General features: G+C 40.6%; 1 protein-coding gene across 1 annotated transcript in view; it reads right to left on the bottom strand.

The window, feature by feature from the left end:
• Nucleotides 1-600: 600 nt before the first annotated feature.
• The window catches only part of LOC119652058 (dynein heavy chain 10, axonemal), a 300,796-nt gene continuing 283,035 nt past the window's right edge, over nt 601-18,361 (bottom strand). Inside the window, 3 exon segments of the mRNA XM_038055995.1 lie at nt 601-835; nt 951-1,097; nt 1,157-1,258. Of these exon segments, the coding sequence (XP_037911923.1) occupies nt 689-835; nt 951-1,097; nt 1,157-1,258 (396 nt within the window). The 3' untranslated portion in view covers nt 601-688.

The raw sequence follows: 18,361 nt of genomic DNA, 5'->3' as shown, positions 1-18,361 counted from the left end.
AGAAATGATACTTTCCCTTATCAAAAACTTTGAGGACCGTTTTCTGGAGTTTTCATTTTTAAGATTGGCGGGCGTAATTGGAAAAAAGCTAAAAACGAATGCAATGAATTATAGCTTGTTCTCTTCAGCACTTCATTATCTTCTATTTGAACTAAAATAATTGTTGAACAAAGATTTTTTTTACCAAGTCAAAGTGGGTTTTTTCTTCTGGAAAACCACATTTTTCTTTTCAAACTTTCAAAAACTTTTTTTTTTGAATTTTTTTCTAGTTTTCTTAGTTCATCCAGAAGAAACAAATGTAGTAATGAAAAGACTACACGATTTCTTCATAGGTACAGTAGTTCATCCATTCTACAAATTTGCATGCCAATCAGATGGTCAAAATTTTTTTAACTTTTCAAATATATATAATTTTGCTGAATTCAATATATTTTTTTTTTATGAAAATTGCCCCTTAATGCTCATTTCCTTCTGAGAATAATAAATATCTAAAGTTTACTCTGCCTCTGCCCGTAAAACAAATAAATGGGAACCTCGTAAAATTCTGAAAAAGTTTATTGATAATAAGATACTGTTCAACTCCATGCTCAATTGCGCAGAGCTACAATTCGTTGTCGTTAAGCATTAATATAAAAATTTAATGGAAAAATAAAAACAGAATTAACGGGTAAAATCTAATTAATTTAATTTAATCATCATTCAGAGTAAGGCAAACCCCCTGCAGAACCCAATGACTAGGATGCTCCGGCGTGGCAAGATCGGCTTCGAATACCAGTCCGACGCCCATTGCGTTCCTTCTTTGTGAAGTTGTATACACTGGAGTTCGGAACGTATTCTAACAAAGACATATTATTTAAAGATGGTGAAAAATTCAAATTAGAATTTAAATTAAATAAAAATGTTACATATTTACATTTAATATTGTAGCCATTATGCGGACATTCATTTACCTGAAGTTTTAGTCGATGGACTTCAATGGGCACCACAGCCAAAATGGGAAGCTGAGTAACGAGAATTTTCGGAAGCGAGCGTGCTAAGCAGTGATTCTCTGTATCCCATCTCGCGCCTTCCAAGAAAAGTCCGCTAATATAACACCCCTAAAAGACGAAAATAGAGATTTATTCCAACACACCGTGATCTACGTTTAGGAGCTTACAGTTTGAGGTCGTTCTTCAACATCATCAGGATCAATAAATTCGGTGACATACGTGTATAGGGTCGACTTATCCAGAGGCCAACCATTTTTACGACACGCAACCTGTTAGAGAGAGGTAGAGACTATATTATAAAAAGTACAAATAAAGGAACAAAGTACATATGTGAAATTATCACTGAATTCAAACTTAAATCTATGGTTGCAGGATACGACCAAGACCATTTTGAAAGACAAAGAATAAATTTGAAAACTTTCAATTTGTTTGTTCGTTCATCTCTTTAAACCAATTCCTTGAAGCTTCTTATTTATTTTTTTTTCTTTTTAGAAGCGAACATATTCAAAAGGCTAACCCCAGGGTTCACGTTCCCTGAGAGTATTGGATTTTTATCTACTAAGACTAAAAGCTACGACCAAGACTTTCCCATCCAGAAGTTTCCTTTGCATATTTCTATCCCGGATCTTTGGTTGGCTTAACCGGGGAATTAGCTGTTTCAGAAAAACTGACGTCGTTTGGTAGTTTGGGCTTTTATGACTTGGACTCCGTTATTAATTGAACTAAGACTATGCTTAATTTCATGTTCTTTGATTACCTTAGTTGTCATTTATGTGCCAAGCAGCGTCTACTATCTGAGTGAAATTATGTGGTGTGTCCAACGATTAATTATTTGAAATAATAAAAACTTGTTGTTTCTTTTTAGTTGGTGTGAATATTTATTCTTCCAAATACAAATATTTCGGGAACCACTTGTTCTCATCATCAGTGCTAACAAGTTGTTAGTTAAATAATCACACCAACGAAAAAGAAGCAAGTTTTTATTATTTCAAGCAGCTTCTACTATGCTTCTTAGCACTTTATTTTAGAAACTTTGTACGACTTTGGAATCAGTTTCTTTAGTACAGCCCGAAAACTGTATGCAGTAGTTCCATATGGACTTTAGTATCTGCGTGTAGCTTGTTATCGATTGTGAGCTAGGAATTCCTCCCTAACAGTCAGTAGATTTGTCTGTATCTGACATTCTTCCTTCCAATGTCTTCTCCAGTTAAGCTTAGCATCGAGTGTAATAATAATAATCGTTGGTGCTACAATCCAATTGGATCTGGGCCTTCAGCCGTGTTGACGCGCTTTATTCAAGACCGTAGCGGTACAATACAGAACTACAGTACAATGTAGGTGGCAATGTAGTCAACATTGCATTCGCCTATGACCGTTACCCAATTTTGACTCACACATCCGCAGCTGAGTCGGCTCATTTTCCTCTGCTACCAGTGAAATTTGAATCGTGACCTTCTGATACAGGAGTCTAGAGCTCTAACTACGGAACCACCCGAACAGCATCGAGTGTCAAATATCTAACCTCACTCGCCTGTAGGGCATATTGTCCTTTAATGACGAAGTTACCTGGATTTTTTGTTAGTGCCGATTTGCCAGTTTGGTTTCATTTAGTTTGTTTTTCCACTTGCTGGTTAATTTTGTAGTGCGGTCAAAAGTGTTTGGTAGCTTTGCGCAAGCAATGCCTAATGCCGCGAGAGGGCTCAATCGGTGCTCCCCGTGTCCCAGATGTGCAATGAGGCGAGGCCTTTGAAATTCCCGTCCTGCCGTCGTATCCCTAGGCCATTATATTGGAGGATGCTCCTTATTATTAAAGTGACTTTTACGGGTTTAGCGAGGAGGAGGGGGAGAAAAAGTTCCCAAGTAAAGAGAAATTAAGCTTAAATTCATATTGGTATGGTCAAGCCAAGAAAAAAAAATAGAAAAAATAATCAAATAAAGTAAGTTAAAATTCAAACAAGTCGGAGAACTGGATGCTCGTCGCTCCAAGCTTTTCTTGGTCTTTCATGTAATAATGTGGACCCGCCACGGTAAATTCATTTATACAAAGCTCGCAGTGTTTTTACGTTCAACATCCCCGATGTTTAAATCGACCTGGTACTAACACTTTATCTCTTCGGGAGTGCCAATTTTAGGCAAAAGAAACTTTCCACTAGCCTGTTCCATATTAAAACCTATAATCGCGCAAACTTTGATGGGTGATCTTAACGGGGATTTGCAGTATACTCTTGTTATTTATTATTATTGTAGAAGATATCGGTATAGAAGGTATTTCAGGCCCCGGATGTCATTTAGAGGCATCATTATAAATTCTTCTTACTACTCCGTTTTACGATCGGCTTAAAAACTAAGACTTGATTTGAAAAGTACCAATCGATAATTTTTATTTGATACCCCACATGACTTTGGTCAATGAAAAGAATTTTACACCCTCTTTTTTGTCCTCTGTTTCTTCAGCTTTTATCCCGTTCACAGGTAGGCTTTACTCGTCGTGATCGGTTACGCTTATTTTAGGCCTGATCTGGATATAGTCGTGAGTCTTTCAAATCACCATTCAGCGTACCAAATCACCGTTGTTTTGGTTGGCATTTTGGTTGTTAACCATCGACTTGGATGTTCATCGAATTCATTTGTTAAAGAGTTCCCGTTAGCGCAAATTACATGACCATACCATCGAAGACTCCTCACTCGCAATTTTCCTACGATATCGGGTTGCGATATGCGGATATTTCCATTTCGGATTTAATAAAGGCATGTGAACTCGCAAGAGCCCTTCGGAAAAGGTGCATTGACATCTGCGCTCTGCAAGAAACCCGATGGTCTGGTTCCAAAAGCTGCGACATTGAACGCGAACGCGGTAAAAATGGCTACAAACTTCTCTATTTTGGTAACCCACACACTCAATATGGTGTTGGCATTGCCATCTCAGAGGCTTTCCGTGATGCCATTAAAGAAGTCGAACGATTTGATGATCGGCTGATGAAGCTCACCATTATATCAGCTGATCGCACTATTCACTTCTTCACCGCGTATGCACCACAGACAGGTCGACCTGATGCCGAGAAAGATGCCTTCTGGCAACTTCTCGATGAAAAGACTTGTCACGTGCCTGCTGACGATTACATAATCATTGCCGGCGACCTTAATGGTCATGTGGGTGAAAAGGCAGATGGTAACAGGTGCCATGGGGGAAAGGGGTTCGGAGCGCGCAATGAAGGTGGTGAGCGTATAATCGATTTTGCGGACACCCATGACCTTGTACTTATGAATACATGGTTCATCAAACGATTGTCTCATCTTCCCACATTTTATAGTGGGAACAATAAAACGCAAATCGACTATATTCTCATAAGACGCCAACATTTTACCACTGTCACTGATTGCAAAGTCGTTCCCTATGAGACCATCGCACCTCAACATCGGCCGTTGATTGCTGTCCTGCGAATTAAGCCACCGATAAAACGGCATGAGGAACGCACTGGCCCGCCGCGCATTAAATGGTGGCGATTTGGTTAGAAGAAAGAAGAAGCGGTCTCACTCATACGATTGCCAACCATTACGAATGTGGAAGAATCATGGAACCGAATGAAAGACACGATCCACAAAGCGGCCTCTGCAACCCTCGGGGTCACCAAGCCGGGTAAGCGGTACATCAACCGAGATACTTGGCTTTGGAATGATGATGTTGAAATGAAGGTCCGTGAAAAGAAACGCCTCTACCACAAATTTCTCGACGATAAAACGCCTGCTAATTGGCAAATTTATAAGAATGCCAATCGGGAAGCAAAGAAAGCGGTCGCTGTCACCCGAGCGAACCATTTCAAAAATCTTTACGATAAACTGGACAGTCGGGATGGCGAGGGAGATCTGTATCGACTTGCTAAAAGCCGTGATGAACGCACACAGGATATCGAACACTTCTGTTGTGTTAATGACAAGAACGGTACTTTGCTTACCAACCGTCGAGCCGCAACGGATAGATGGCGAGAATACTTCGAGCAGATTTCAACTGAAGAATTTGCTCATCCTCCACTTCCACAATCATTGCCGACATTTGGAGCAGTTCCACCAGTCAGCGCAACTGAAGTCGAGGAGGCAATAAAACAAATGAAATCGGGGAAAGCAACAGGACCTGACGACATCGCATCTGAGCTCTGGAAAGCAAAGAGCTGGGACCCAACACCGTGGCTCAGTGAATTCTTTAACCGGGTTATTCAGGAAGGAAGAACACCATCTGACTGGCAAGAAAGTACCACTGTTCCAATATGGAAAAAGAAAGGTAGTCCAGCAAAATGTTCAAATTAAAGTCCGATCGGGTTACTTTCCCATACCATGAAGATTTTTGAATGCATTCTTGACAACCGTATTCGCGAAATCGTTCAAATAACCGTGAATCAAGCCGGATTTGTCAAGAACTGCGGAACTACTGACGCAATACACACTACGCGGTTACTCATGGAGAAACACCGTGAGAAGCATCGCCCTCTTTACATTGCATTTCTGGATCTAGAGAAAGCGTTTGACCGTGTACCACACGAATTCATCTGGTATGCCTTACGACGACACTTCGTGCCAGAAGAACTCGTGCGCTGGGTTCAATTGCTTTACCACAATCCGAAAAGTAAAGTTCGAAGTATGGCGGGTTTATCAAAACCGCTTCGTGTCTCTGTTGGAGTTCATCAAGGAAGTGCCCTCTCACCACTCCTCTTTGTCCTTGTTATGGACACCGTCACACGGGATATCCAACGTCCAGCGCCCTACACACTGCTTTATGCAGATGATGTTTTCCTAGCATCTGATAGCAAAAATGATCCCGAGCAACTTGTTCAAAAATGGAATGATCGCCTCATGCAACACGGTCTCAGATTGAATTTAAACAAAACTGGATTTTTGACGACCGATCCCCATGAAACAGGCACAATCACTGTCAGCGGCAGTGATCTGCCCAGAACTGAGCGATTTAAATATCTCGGGTCAACGCTATCAGCCAATGGAGAACTGCGTTATGAAATTGCTTCACGCATTAACGCAACCTGGATGAAGTGGCGTTCCACAACTGGTGTCCTTTGTGATCGACGTATCAACGAACGTCTCAAATCTAAAATTTACCGCAATGTCGTCCGTCCAGTCGCTCTCTATGGTCCTGAGTGTTGGCCGACCATAAAAGACAATGATCGGCGTCTCGCGGTAATGGAGACGAAGATGCTACGTTGGACTAGTGGCGTCACACGTTTAGATCACATCCGAAATGAGGATATCCGCGATCGTTATGGGGTTGCACCGATCGTGGAGAAGTTGCGAGAGAGGCGTCTTCGATGGTGTGGTCACGCAATTCGGGCAAACGAGAATTCACTTGCAAAGATTGGTCTGAACATCGAAGTCGATGGTAAACGACCAAAAAGCTGACCTAAGCAACGGTGGCTTGATACGCTGGATGGGGATTTGAAAGCCTCGAGATTGCACCCAGATCAGGCATCCGATAGAGCCAAATGGTGAAGCCGATCACGACGAGCCGACCCCGCTTGTGAACGGGACAAAGGCTAAAGAAAAAGAAGAAGATGTGACGCCACTAGCCCAAGGAAGCATCTTCGTCCCCACTACCGCAAGACGCCCCGTTCATTGTCTTTTATTTTCGGCCAACAATCAGAGCCATGGAAGGCGACAGGGCAGACAACATTGGGGTGAATTTTAGATTTCAGACGTTCGTTGATAGGTCAATCACAAAAACACCTGTTGTGGCTACTTCATCCCGGTTGCGCTAATGTGTGAAGCGGTTTCATAACGCAATTCTCCATTGCCTGATATCATTGACCCGAGATATTTAAATCGTTCAGTTCTGGGCAGGTTACTGCCGCTGACAGTGATGGTGCTTGTTTTATGGAGATCGGTCGTCAAAAATTGAGTTTTATTCAAATTTAATCTGAGACTGTGTTCCATGAGGCGATCATTCCATTTTTGGACAAGTTGTTCGATATCATTTTTTCCACGAGACTCCAGAAAAACGTCATCTGCATAAAGCAGTTTATAGGGTGCTGGCCATTGGATGTTCCATGTGACAGTCTCCATAACAAGATCAAAGAGGAGTGGTGAGAGGGCGCTTCTTTGATGAACACGGTCGGAGACACGAAATGGCTTTGATGCATCCGCCACACTTGGAATTTATTTAGTCAATTTCCATATAACAATGAAACAATCGAACAATCTTTCCTCAAATTTCTACTGCAAAAAATTTAAAATTGAACGAGTAGCAGTGAATTTCCGGGGGCACTTCGGGAAATAGTTGTTTCGCAGTGTGCACGATATTTCGAGATAGAATCATCTAAAACACAAAAATCAAAATTCATTCGTTAAAGGAGATGTTTCTCGGAGTAACCCTCGAGGGATTTTTCGATTTTTCGCAGCACTTGGAAGTCCAAAACTTATTTCTTGCTACAGAATAGAAAGCTCCCAGGGATACCTGGAGAATTACGTGAAGAAGCACTGTACAGAATTTCAAAACGGTTAAAAGAAAAAAACACTATTTAATTTACTCCATTCCGGAAATCTAGCTTCTAGTCCTTTTGATACGTTCATTGTTGAATTAGATACATGGCGTTGGATAAACCTGTTAAGCTTAATATAATAGAAAGGTTAGCCTACGCAGTTTACGAAAACGATGAAATTAGCTCTTCTACCTAGGGACACATAAAAATCTAACTCAGCTTTCTGCTCGTAAAAAAGACTATTTGCTACCCGAAGCACTGAATTAACATATATGCAACCACTTTAAACAATATTCGTACTAAATATTATGATGTTTTCCACATACTTCTCCAAACAGTCATGTTAAGGAGCTAACTCCACTTGTAACTTTTAAAAGAATCGATTTTTTAGGGTTGTGTAAAACAAAACCTTATTAAAATCGATTCAATGTCTGTCTGTCTGTCGCACGTACTTTAGGGATTTAAAAATTTTCTCCACCGGATATAGTCGTGTAGGACATCAAATGAAAGGTCTTGATTAGTGCTTTTCGAAACTGATATCAGTTTTGGTGTGAATTGCAAATTGCAATTGCGTGAGTGAGGAGTCAAAATGTTCACACTTAAAGTGAGACAGGACCCATTTTCGGAAACTGCCCAACCCAAAAATCCGAAAAAAAAAATCAGGGTGGTGCGCTTAGACGAAATCTAGGTTTCAAAATATGTCCCATTCTAATATCTGCTCAAATAAACTTACTAATAGTATATTATCAACTTTTATAAATTAATTAAGAAACCCTTTTATATTCATCCTAGCACTTCCAAATTTCGCACCAGTATAGAGGACAATATTTCGTATTCACGCAAATTTCATGAAAATTTGATCATTAACGTCAAAGTTATAGTAGTTCAAACTTAGCAATTTTCCGCGAATGAACTGCTTACAAAGCCATCCAAATATGATGCTGACGTCATAATTAGCGAGAATAATTGACATTCGCGTGAAATATTAAACTCGCTTTTATGAAAAATCTACTTCTCCCCTGCCCTTTTTAAAGTCTTGTGTAAAGCACCAATGTGAAATTCAAGCTTTGAAAAATGTCCCATTCCGATATCTCCTCTGCTGTCATGTAAGTTTATTTTCTTCGCCTGTGCTAATAATATTAAACTCAGAGTATGAAACGTATGAGGTTGGCTATTATCAATACATCAATGATCTATTTAAATCGCTTTCTAAAAAATAGAGGGCAATAGAATTTTTAGCTATGTACCATGGAGCTATCATGCACTTGACGCTCCTCATACCTTCTTCTTTTTCTTCAGCCGTTGTCTCGTTCACAAGGGGGGTCGGCTCGTCGTGATCGGTTTCGCAATTTTATTTTATCAAATGCCTGATTTGGATGTCATCGCGAGGCTTTTAAATCCCTATCCAGCGTATCAAGCCACCTTTGTTTCGACCGGCCTTTTGGTCGCTTACCATTGACTTTAATGATCAGACCAATATTGGCAAACGAATTCTCGTTAGTGTGAATTACAAGACCATACCATCGAAAACACCTCACTCGCAGTTTTTCCACGATCGATGCAACCTCATATCGATCGCGGATATCCTCATTTCGGATGCTATCAAAACGTGTCACGTCACCAGTCCAATGCAACATCTTAGTCTCCCTTACCGCAAGACGCCGTTCATTGTCTTTTATAGTCGGCTCATAACTATAGAGAGCGGCAAACGGACAACTTCGCAGTAAATTGTAGATTTGAGACGTTCACTAATACGTCAAGGCAAGGCAACCAGTTGTGGAACGCCAATTCATCCAGGTTGCGTTAATTCGTGAAGCAATTTCATTACGTAGTTCTACATTGGCTGATAGCATTGACCCGAGATATCTATCGCTCAGTTTTGGACAGGTTACCGCCATTGACAGAACTGAGCGATTTAAATATCTCGAGTCAATGCTATCGGCCAATGGAGAACTGCGTTATGCTCCCCACATAGGGAAACACAAAACCTTTTATACCTGAAGCGTCAAGCTTCCGGTTTCCCGACTTGTTATTACATTTTTTTGAGTGTAACTATCTGAGAATATCTGAGAATTTCGAGTCTATTCGAATAAAAATGACTGGGATATGATTGTTAAAAAAGAAGATTCCGTACCGTAAACAACCTGAAGATGAAACTTCAAACGCGTTTTTTTTACAAATGATATGTTTGAAACCGGTGACCAAACTATTCGGAAACTACATACCAAACCGATCTTTTTTAAACTAGGCAGGCATATTTAACTAAAATCGAACTATTAACTTCGGCTGTCCGCCATTTTGTGAAGAATGCATATTTTCTTGAATCCTTCGATGAAACACTAGCCTTCACTGTCATTCAACAATTTATATTCATTTTTTGGTTCAGAGGATCCAGTTTGCCACAATTTTGATCATCGAAACACATAAAAATTAAAATATATTTTTTCGCAACCATTTTTAGCATAACTGTATAAATTTTTGGAAAAAAAATAACTGCGTGTGGTTTAATGTATGCACTTTAAGATAAAATAATAATCGTTCAAAAAAGTTTCGTGTTTTCTTAAAAAAAAGTGGTTAAAATAATTAATTTGTTCGCGCGAGAAGTAGTTTAACTCCTTAAAAGTCACTGAATCTGCAAGTCTTGCTAACGTCCCATTCTTGATATGAATTTATCAAAATAATTTTCATTTCACATATAGTAAACGATTTTTATCTTCATATACACATCAAATAAATTTCTATCGCCGAAAAATTATGATTATTCTTAACAAAACGATTCAATAATCTGAGTTATTACTTAATGAACTTCTGAACATTGGTTTTGCTTGCATGTTACAGATTTTTTTTTGTAAAACGGTAAGTGGTGCAAAATAATTGGTATCTTACAAAGAGCCCATCTTGATAACATTGAGAAGAACCATACTTAAGGAACCTTACGTTGCTTGATCCTCCTGTACCAATTTATTATACTTAGACACAATGGGCATTCATACAATTCGCGAATGTTAACATATTTTGAAGGTTTGGAGCTTTCGTGCAATCAGCATATTAAACCACAAATTAGTAGCCGATAGCAGCTTGCTCCACCAAAAACTGGTTCAAAAATCCCGCAGCCTACGTGTGTTTTTCACCTTCCTGCTAGCAATTAGCAATTGGTAACCAATATTTCATGCACTGCTGCAAATTCTTCCATACAAAAACACATTCTCATATTCTCGAAATTCTGACTTTCAACTCTCAAACTCTTCTGCTCATCCCTGAAGAAGAAGTATCAGCGGCAAGCGGGTTTCCCCAGGCACGGTCCAGCTGGATCGTGCAATATTCCACTACGAAAATAAATTCTCATTCGTCCCAGTCAGCAACAACAACTTCAGGTTGCATTCAACAATATGCAGCGGGAGTCTACGTGGAAGCAAATTAGAAAATTGGAAATGCATTTTAGAGTTTTGGGGAGAGATATAAAGTGGCAGGTTTTGGTAAATAAAATGAAATTAATCACCTTAAGCACTCAATGTTTGATGTGTGAATATCGGAGCCGGAATTAGAAAATTGAAATAACTATTTTGGAAAAGCAACAAGGCGTGCGATAAAATTAGGCAAGACTACCTAGTAGCAAATGCATTCTCTTATCAAATTGTCACTGGACAAATCGAACAAAATGCGGCACACGACATATCTGTAAGGCAGCTCGAGGATGCAGTTATACTCAAGCAGATGAATCATCGCTATTAGAAGTAAAGAACACTTGAGTTATATCTATGGAAAAATGCGCAAACTATCCTTATCGGCACACACCTTAAAAAACGTGGAGTTCCTATCATTCAATCCTAAATTAGCTACCAGGTGAAAAACATCCTAAAAAACGTGACATCGGGGAGATATCTACTAGCAGACCACATCAACTGAAGACACGATTAGGAAGCGTGAAGGACCCCAAGGAAGATAGCGAGAGAAGTGGAATCTACCAGATAACCTGCCCCGATTGTGAAAAATTATATATAGGGTCATTCGTAGCCAGACACATCATCATCATGCAATAACGGAGGATAATTTAGGGGTAATTAAGGATTAAAAGGTTTCATCATCCACAAGATAGGGGAGAAAAGAATAAGTAACTGTGATTTAGGAAACCCCAACAGTTGGCTTTTTGGATTAATTAGGTAATAAACTTAACTAGCAATTAAGGTCTGGATCTAGGTATTTAAGGAGAAGCTATACAATAACCAGTTCAGGCAAAAAAAGAGGACAATTGGTACTTGAAATACCGGTATATGGGGAATAATAAAACTCACTATTCGGCTTTAAAAAAAAAAATTTGTCTTTTTTTCATTAAACACCTTAAGAGAAATGACGCCCCCATTAGAGTTAGGAATTATATCATCACCTCCAAGCCGACGATCAAATGCTTCGGACTAATGATAAATCTTCTTCCCCAATTTTCTTTTCCATTCGTCTGGGTGTGGCAATCGCGTCTTCCAATTTCGAAAACAGAGTACTGGGTAACTTACCTTGTCTATTGAATTCTCTCATCTGTTTCACGGTTTTTCGTCCTGTTGTTTCCCTTCCACTATACTTTTGAGTAGGCGCTTGGAAATTCTTCTGTCGTTCATACGCTCTACAAGACTCGCCAGCTGGAGCTTTGGAATTTCAATGGGATTTTCCTGCAGACTGAACTTTCGAAAACGTTCATTCAGATCTTGCTGCCGCAACACAGGACAAACTAAACATACTCGTACAATATGTATTACGAACTTCGTGTTCTTGCGTACATTTTTAAGGTTTTTTGTGATGCAAAATACAGAATTGAGTGGGTAAAACAAAACCTTATTAAAATCAGTTAATTGTGGTCCTTTTCTTTCTATATTTCACACCCCAAGTGCTGAGTTTCTGGATGTCCGACTTGTTACCCTTGTAAGAGAGGCAGTGCGAAGCGTACGTCAGCGTAACATTTAGATCCACTGGCATCGTTTGGATTATCTATTCCACAGCGATATTGAATAATGTTGATACCAGTTTATCGCTTATTGCTATTCTGATGAGTCTAATCAGTTTCGCTGGAACTTCAGTTTCCGACAATAATCTGTGCAGTGCCAATCAGTCGATACGGCCTGTAGGAAGTCAACAAAAATTTGGTGGACACCAACGACATTTCCAATTGAAATTCTCATTTGGATTGGCATTGGAATTTACCAGCAATATTTTCCGTGAAGGTTTCGAGCCTTCTTTCGACCATTTTTGACAGCACTTTATAACGTATCTCTCTATCCCTCCTATCCCTCTATATTTTTCGCAGCTGAGTTTGTTACCTTTCATATAGATATGTAGATCAAATGCTGATAATAAATGCATAGTTCAGATTTACCCAGCATTTACGATGTGCTTCCATTTTAGTTAGGGGTCTACAGTTTTCATGGAATACACATAAACTCAAGCTCTGTGGATATGTTCTGTACTTAGGACGGACTCACATAGCACAACATTCAATATCGCCGGAATAATACTGATTGGCATCTTACCACACTGAAATACGAACATATTTAATGCGAAATTCATCCCCCATCGCAGACAAAAAACCCCGAAATATTAAGATTTGATGGCTGACAACAACGATGGGAACGCTAAAAAAGGGTGCACGCAGGCTGATCTCTGCAACCAATTGTAATCTCACCTATTTTCTCACGGAGCATAGAGGGCAGAGAAGGTGTTAGGGCAGTTTAGTAGGCGGTGAAACAAAGTGCTCAAAAAAATAATCTAAAAACAACGCATCACCTTAAGAACTGAGGGTGTTCAATTTCTAATGATGGGAATTTCTATTTTTCATATATAAGCCGCCTCCCCGTTGTGAACTTGAACTGGCGATTGCAAAATAAATCCCAAACAAAGTTTAATGAAAAGAATTGCCATAATGCAATAAAAGAGCCAAATTTCTTCAAAGTTTTCCATTTTCTTAGTAGGGGGCAAACAAATAAGTTTCAAAGTGAAGAGTTCATGTATTACAAAATTAACAGCAGATTTCACTAATTCCCGACTGGCATTATTACAGTTTCTGTTCTTTACCCACCTACAAATCCTTAAACACTAATTACTGCTGTTTCAAAAGACACAAGCAACCAATCCTATTCACTTCCCTTTTTGAGCTAGGTAAAATCAAAGAACCAAACATATTCCTAAGTAACTCTTTGGAGAAATATCACTTTACACCTTTAATGACACGTTTTCTTTTCGTGCACTTGGGGTGCCCAATCTGTGAAAAGACCTTGTTGATAAAATGGTCAATAGTAGATTTAAAAATCACATATCCTCGAACCTTGAGGAGGGCTGTTCACTGTAACTATGGGTGTTTATTGTACTAAACATCCCATCGTAGAGGAATTCCATCGCTCCATCCAAAACTTTGATCTTACTCAATGCGCCACCATTGCTGGAAGGATCAAATGATAGTTAGCTTCCGTTACCATTCTGCACACCATCCCCGGTTTGAGCTCCAGGGCAGAGAATTAGCACCACCAGCCGGAAAACGTGCTTATTCTGATCTTTCTGGGCTGAATAGCTTGTAGGCTAACATACGGATAACGCTACTACTATTAAATCCATATGATCTTTAGTTTTCCTAATCTTTGGTGATCAAAGGGTAGTATAGGTCCCGGGGCGAAACGTGGATTGGTATCCGCGATGCAGCATAAAACCTGGGAAATGCCTGCGCTACTACTAAACCCTATCTCCACCTCCATGTGGTGACTGTTGCGACCTCTTTCTTAACGAAAAGCTGTAGACGGATAAGGATGAAGGCGAGTCTCCCGCGCCTAAAAGCGGGACAAATTGTACCAACTGGTCCTCCAGGTTGGGAGTTGGGTAGGGCTGACAACCCTACACGGAAAACAACTTGTTACAAAGCCACAAAAGGAGCCTCGGACTGGACGGATTACACAACGACGTACCCGCCAACGACAAAGGAAGAACGGTTTGCGCATTTTCTCATGGAACGTGCGCTCCCTGTACAGAGATGAAGCTGATGAGCAACTAGCCGATACAACGTTACAGGTGATGCATTGGACAGGGACCGGTATCCTGGAGAAGAGCCGCTACGCCATATATTATAGTGGCCATCCAGTAAACCATGTGCTCGGAGTAGGTTTCTTAGTCAGCCAAAAAATGAAACCTGCTGTTATCGGCTTTGAAAACATAAGCGAACGCCTATGCACTCTGCGCTTGCGAGGCAACTTTAGAAATACAAGCCTCATAAACGTTCACGCCCCTACAGAGGAGACTGCAGAGTCGGGGAAGGATACCTTTTACGAGGCAGTAGAACGAACCCTCGAAGCCTGTCCCAGATATGATATCAAAATCATACTTGGGGATTTTAACAGCCAAGTAGGGAAAGAGCCCGTATTCAGGCGATACATTGGCTCCCATAGCTTACACGAAAAAACAAATGATAACGAACTGCGGATTATTCAATTAGCAGGGTCACACGAAATGGTTGTTGGAAGTACCTGGTTTGCGCGGAAAGCGGTCCACAAACATACATTGGCCTCTCCAGACGGGACCATTTTCAACCAAATTGACCACGTGTTGATCGAACGCCACCACCTCTCAGTCTTAATGAATGTCAGAACATATAGGGGGACCAATATAGACTCGGATCACTATCTCGTTGGCATGGTGCTCCGAGCTCGAATAACAACACCACCTGGAATCCTTTCTGACAGTCAGGTGAGAGTTAACACTGAAGCCATCCACATCACAGCCCTGCGGGACAGTTATAAGAGGGAAATGGATGCCACAATAACCGCAGTCAATAGAGGACCTGGAGATGAAGCATCTACAAATGATCTTCACAACCACCTGAACAACATTATCATTAATACGGCCACAAACATATTTGGCCCCAGCCGCAAAAGAAGTCGGAACAGTTGGTTTGACGATGAATGTAAGCTAGCAACGGAACGGAAGAATGGCGCATACCGAGTAACGTTGCATTCTCAAAGTACGCGGGCACCCGCAGAGACTTATCACGAACTCTGTCGAGCGGAGAAGCGACTTCACAGACGGAAAAAGGAAGCCTGGGAGAACCAATAAGTCTGTGAACTCGAAAAGTACAGGGAGTAACCGCACCAGGCGCGGAAGCCTTGTACACCGCGATGCTCATCCTGCCGAGACAAAGAGGGAAATCTGATTTCCGGCAGAATGGGCATATTGGAGCGATGGATTGAGTAATTTGATGAAATACTGAACAACCAAAACATCGGCCACAACCACCAAGTAAAGAAGAAACAGTCCGTGCAATTCATGGGCTAAAAAATCATAAGTCGCCAGGAGCCGATGGAATTGCAGCCGAATTGGTTAAATATGGAGGCAACCAGTTACACCAAGTGGTTCATCAACTTGTGCTCAAGGTACGGGATAGCGAATTAATGCCTGACGATTGGCAACGAGGCATTATCTATATCATACATAAAAAGGGAAATATTACACAGTGCAGCATTTATAGAGGTATCACGTTGCTGAGTACCATCTATACGATTTTCTCCGCTATCTTGCTAGGCCCGATAGCCCCATACGCCCAGAACATCATTGGCCCATACCAAAGAGGCTTCACTCCAGGCAAATTAGCAACAGATAAGATCAGATCATCTCTGTGCGACAAGCGATCTATTTATCGAGTTTAAAGCCGCCTATGATAGCATAGCCAAGGTAAAACTGTACACGGCCATGAGAGAATTCGGTATCCCGACGAAATTGATAGGACTGACTAGGCTAACCCTGACCAATGTGCGAGGTCAGATAAAAGTAGCAGGATCACTCTAAAGACCATTCGACATCAGCAACGATCTACGACAAGACGATGCCCTATCATGCGTCCTCTTTAACCTGACCCTCGTGAAAGTGATCCGTGATGCTGAGGTAAATGCAAGAGGCACGATCTTCTTGAAGTCCACCCAAGTACTGGCCTATGTTGGCGATATCGACATCATGGGAAGAACCACCCGAGACGTAAAAATTGCCTTTATGCAGATCGAGTAGCGGCAATTGGGGCGAGATCTTGGGCTGCATATCAATGAAGGCAAACCAAAATATATGGTGGCAACGTCAGCACCGAAAACCAACCAACCAACAACATTAAACCGCACTGGTCAAGTGGGAAGAATAAAAATAGGAGAATACAACTTTGAGACCGTTGACAATTTCTCCTATCTAGGATCGAAAATCACAACTGATAACCGCTACGATGATGAAATCTGCGCACGGTTTTTGGCAGCCAACAGAGCCCATTTCAGCTTACAAAAACTTTTCCGCTCGAAATGTCTCACCAAAGGGTCAAAGCTCGTACTGTAGAGGACAATGATCTTGCCAGTCCTTATATATTCCTCGGAGACTTGGTTTCTTAGCAAGAAGAATTGCGAACTCTTGGCCGCGTTCGAGAGAAGAATCCTCCGAAGAATTTTTGGGCCCCTACATGAAGATGGATGATTCCGTGGCCAAAATAATGACGAAATCTATGATCGATACCATAACCGTCCGGTTGTCGATAAAATCCGACTCAATAGATTACGGTGGGCGGGTCACTTAATCCGTATGTTGGTTGTTGCGCCGTTGATGATGATGATAATCTTTAAAAGACTCGTGTACAAATTTGACAGCTGTCGGATTATAAGTTTGTGGGATAGCATTTTGAGTGAAGCAACTTTTGTTAGTTTGAGGAAAAAATGGATAAAAGGGAATTTCGTATGCTAATAAAACATTGCTTTTTGGCGAAAAAGAAAACTGTTGAAGCCAAGGCTTACATTGACAAACATTATTCGGACTTTACACTAGGAAAATCAGCTGGTAAGAAATTGTATGCTAAGGACGAGGACGATCAACGCAGTGGACGCCCCAAAAAGGTTGTTATTGAAAAAATATAGCAAAACTGGACAAAATAATTTTGGATGACCGCAAAGTTAAGTTGATCGAGATAGCTGAGGATTTAAAGATATCAAAGAAACGTATTGGACATATTATGCATGAATATTTGTGTATGCGAAAGTTATGTTCAAAGTGGGTGGTGCGCGAGCTCACAATCCACCAAAAATGGCAGCGAGTTGAATTCTGAGCAGTGTTTGAAACTCTTCTTCCATAAAAACCCGAATTTATCCGTTGATATCTAAGAATGGACGAAACATGGCTCCATTATCTCATACCAGAATCAAAACACGATCGTCATCTGAGTGGACTGCACGTAGTGAACCGACTCCAGAGTGCGCAAAGGCGCAGGCATCAGCATTTTGGGAAGGGCGTGGTACAATATTCATCGGCTATCCTTTTAATCATTAACAGCGACTATTACATAGCGTTTTTATTTATTTGGTCGCTGGAAAGAAATTTGGCGCCGATAAATAGGTAATCGCCGAAACTCATGCCTATTTTGAAGCTAATGACAAATCGTACTATAAAAATGGTATAGAGAAATTGTATGACCGTTATAATCGTTGTATCGCCATCGAAGGCAACTTTTTTGAAAAATAAAATCAAATTTTATGAAAAAAAATGTTTTTTCTTAGGTAGCCTAGGAACTTTTCAGTGCCACAATCAATCTCCTAATTTAGACACTGTTTTTTCAAGAAACCGCAAGGAATGTCATTTAGGACTTTCCCGTTTGTCCAAAACTCTGTTATATGAGCAATTTGCCTTGCGCGGTAGAAGAAAATTCGAAAATTTCAGTTTCGGCGTTCTCTCAGAATTTCACTCATCTTCTGAAAATATAAAAAGTTTCCCATTTCTTCGTCCGAAGCGGCTTACAATCTGCATCCACGAATAACTTAACAGTGATGTATCTACAAACCGTATTGGATCGGATACGCGCACTTCTTTTGATTCCATTGGAAAATAATTTGAACTTGAATTCACATTCAA

The sequence above is a fragment of the Hermetia illucens genome, chromosome 3 (genome assembly GCF_905115235.1).
Source record: "Hermetia illucens chromosome 3, iHerIll2.2.curated.20191125, whole genome shotgun sequence".
Lineage (NCBI taxonomy): Eukaryota > Metazoa > Arthropoda > Insecta > Diptera > Stratiomyidae > Hermetia > Hermetia illucens.
The sequence above is the reverse complement of the archived record's forward strand: the minus strand, read 5'-3'. Positions and strand labels throughout refer to the sequence as shown.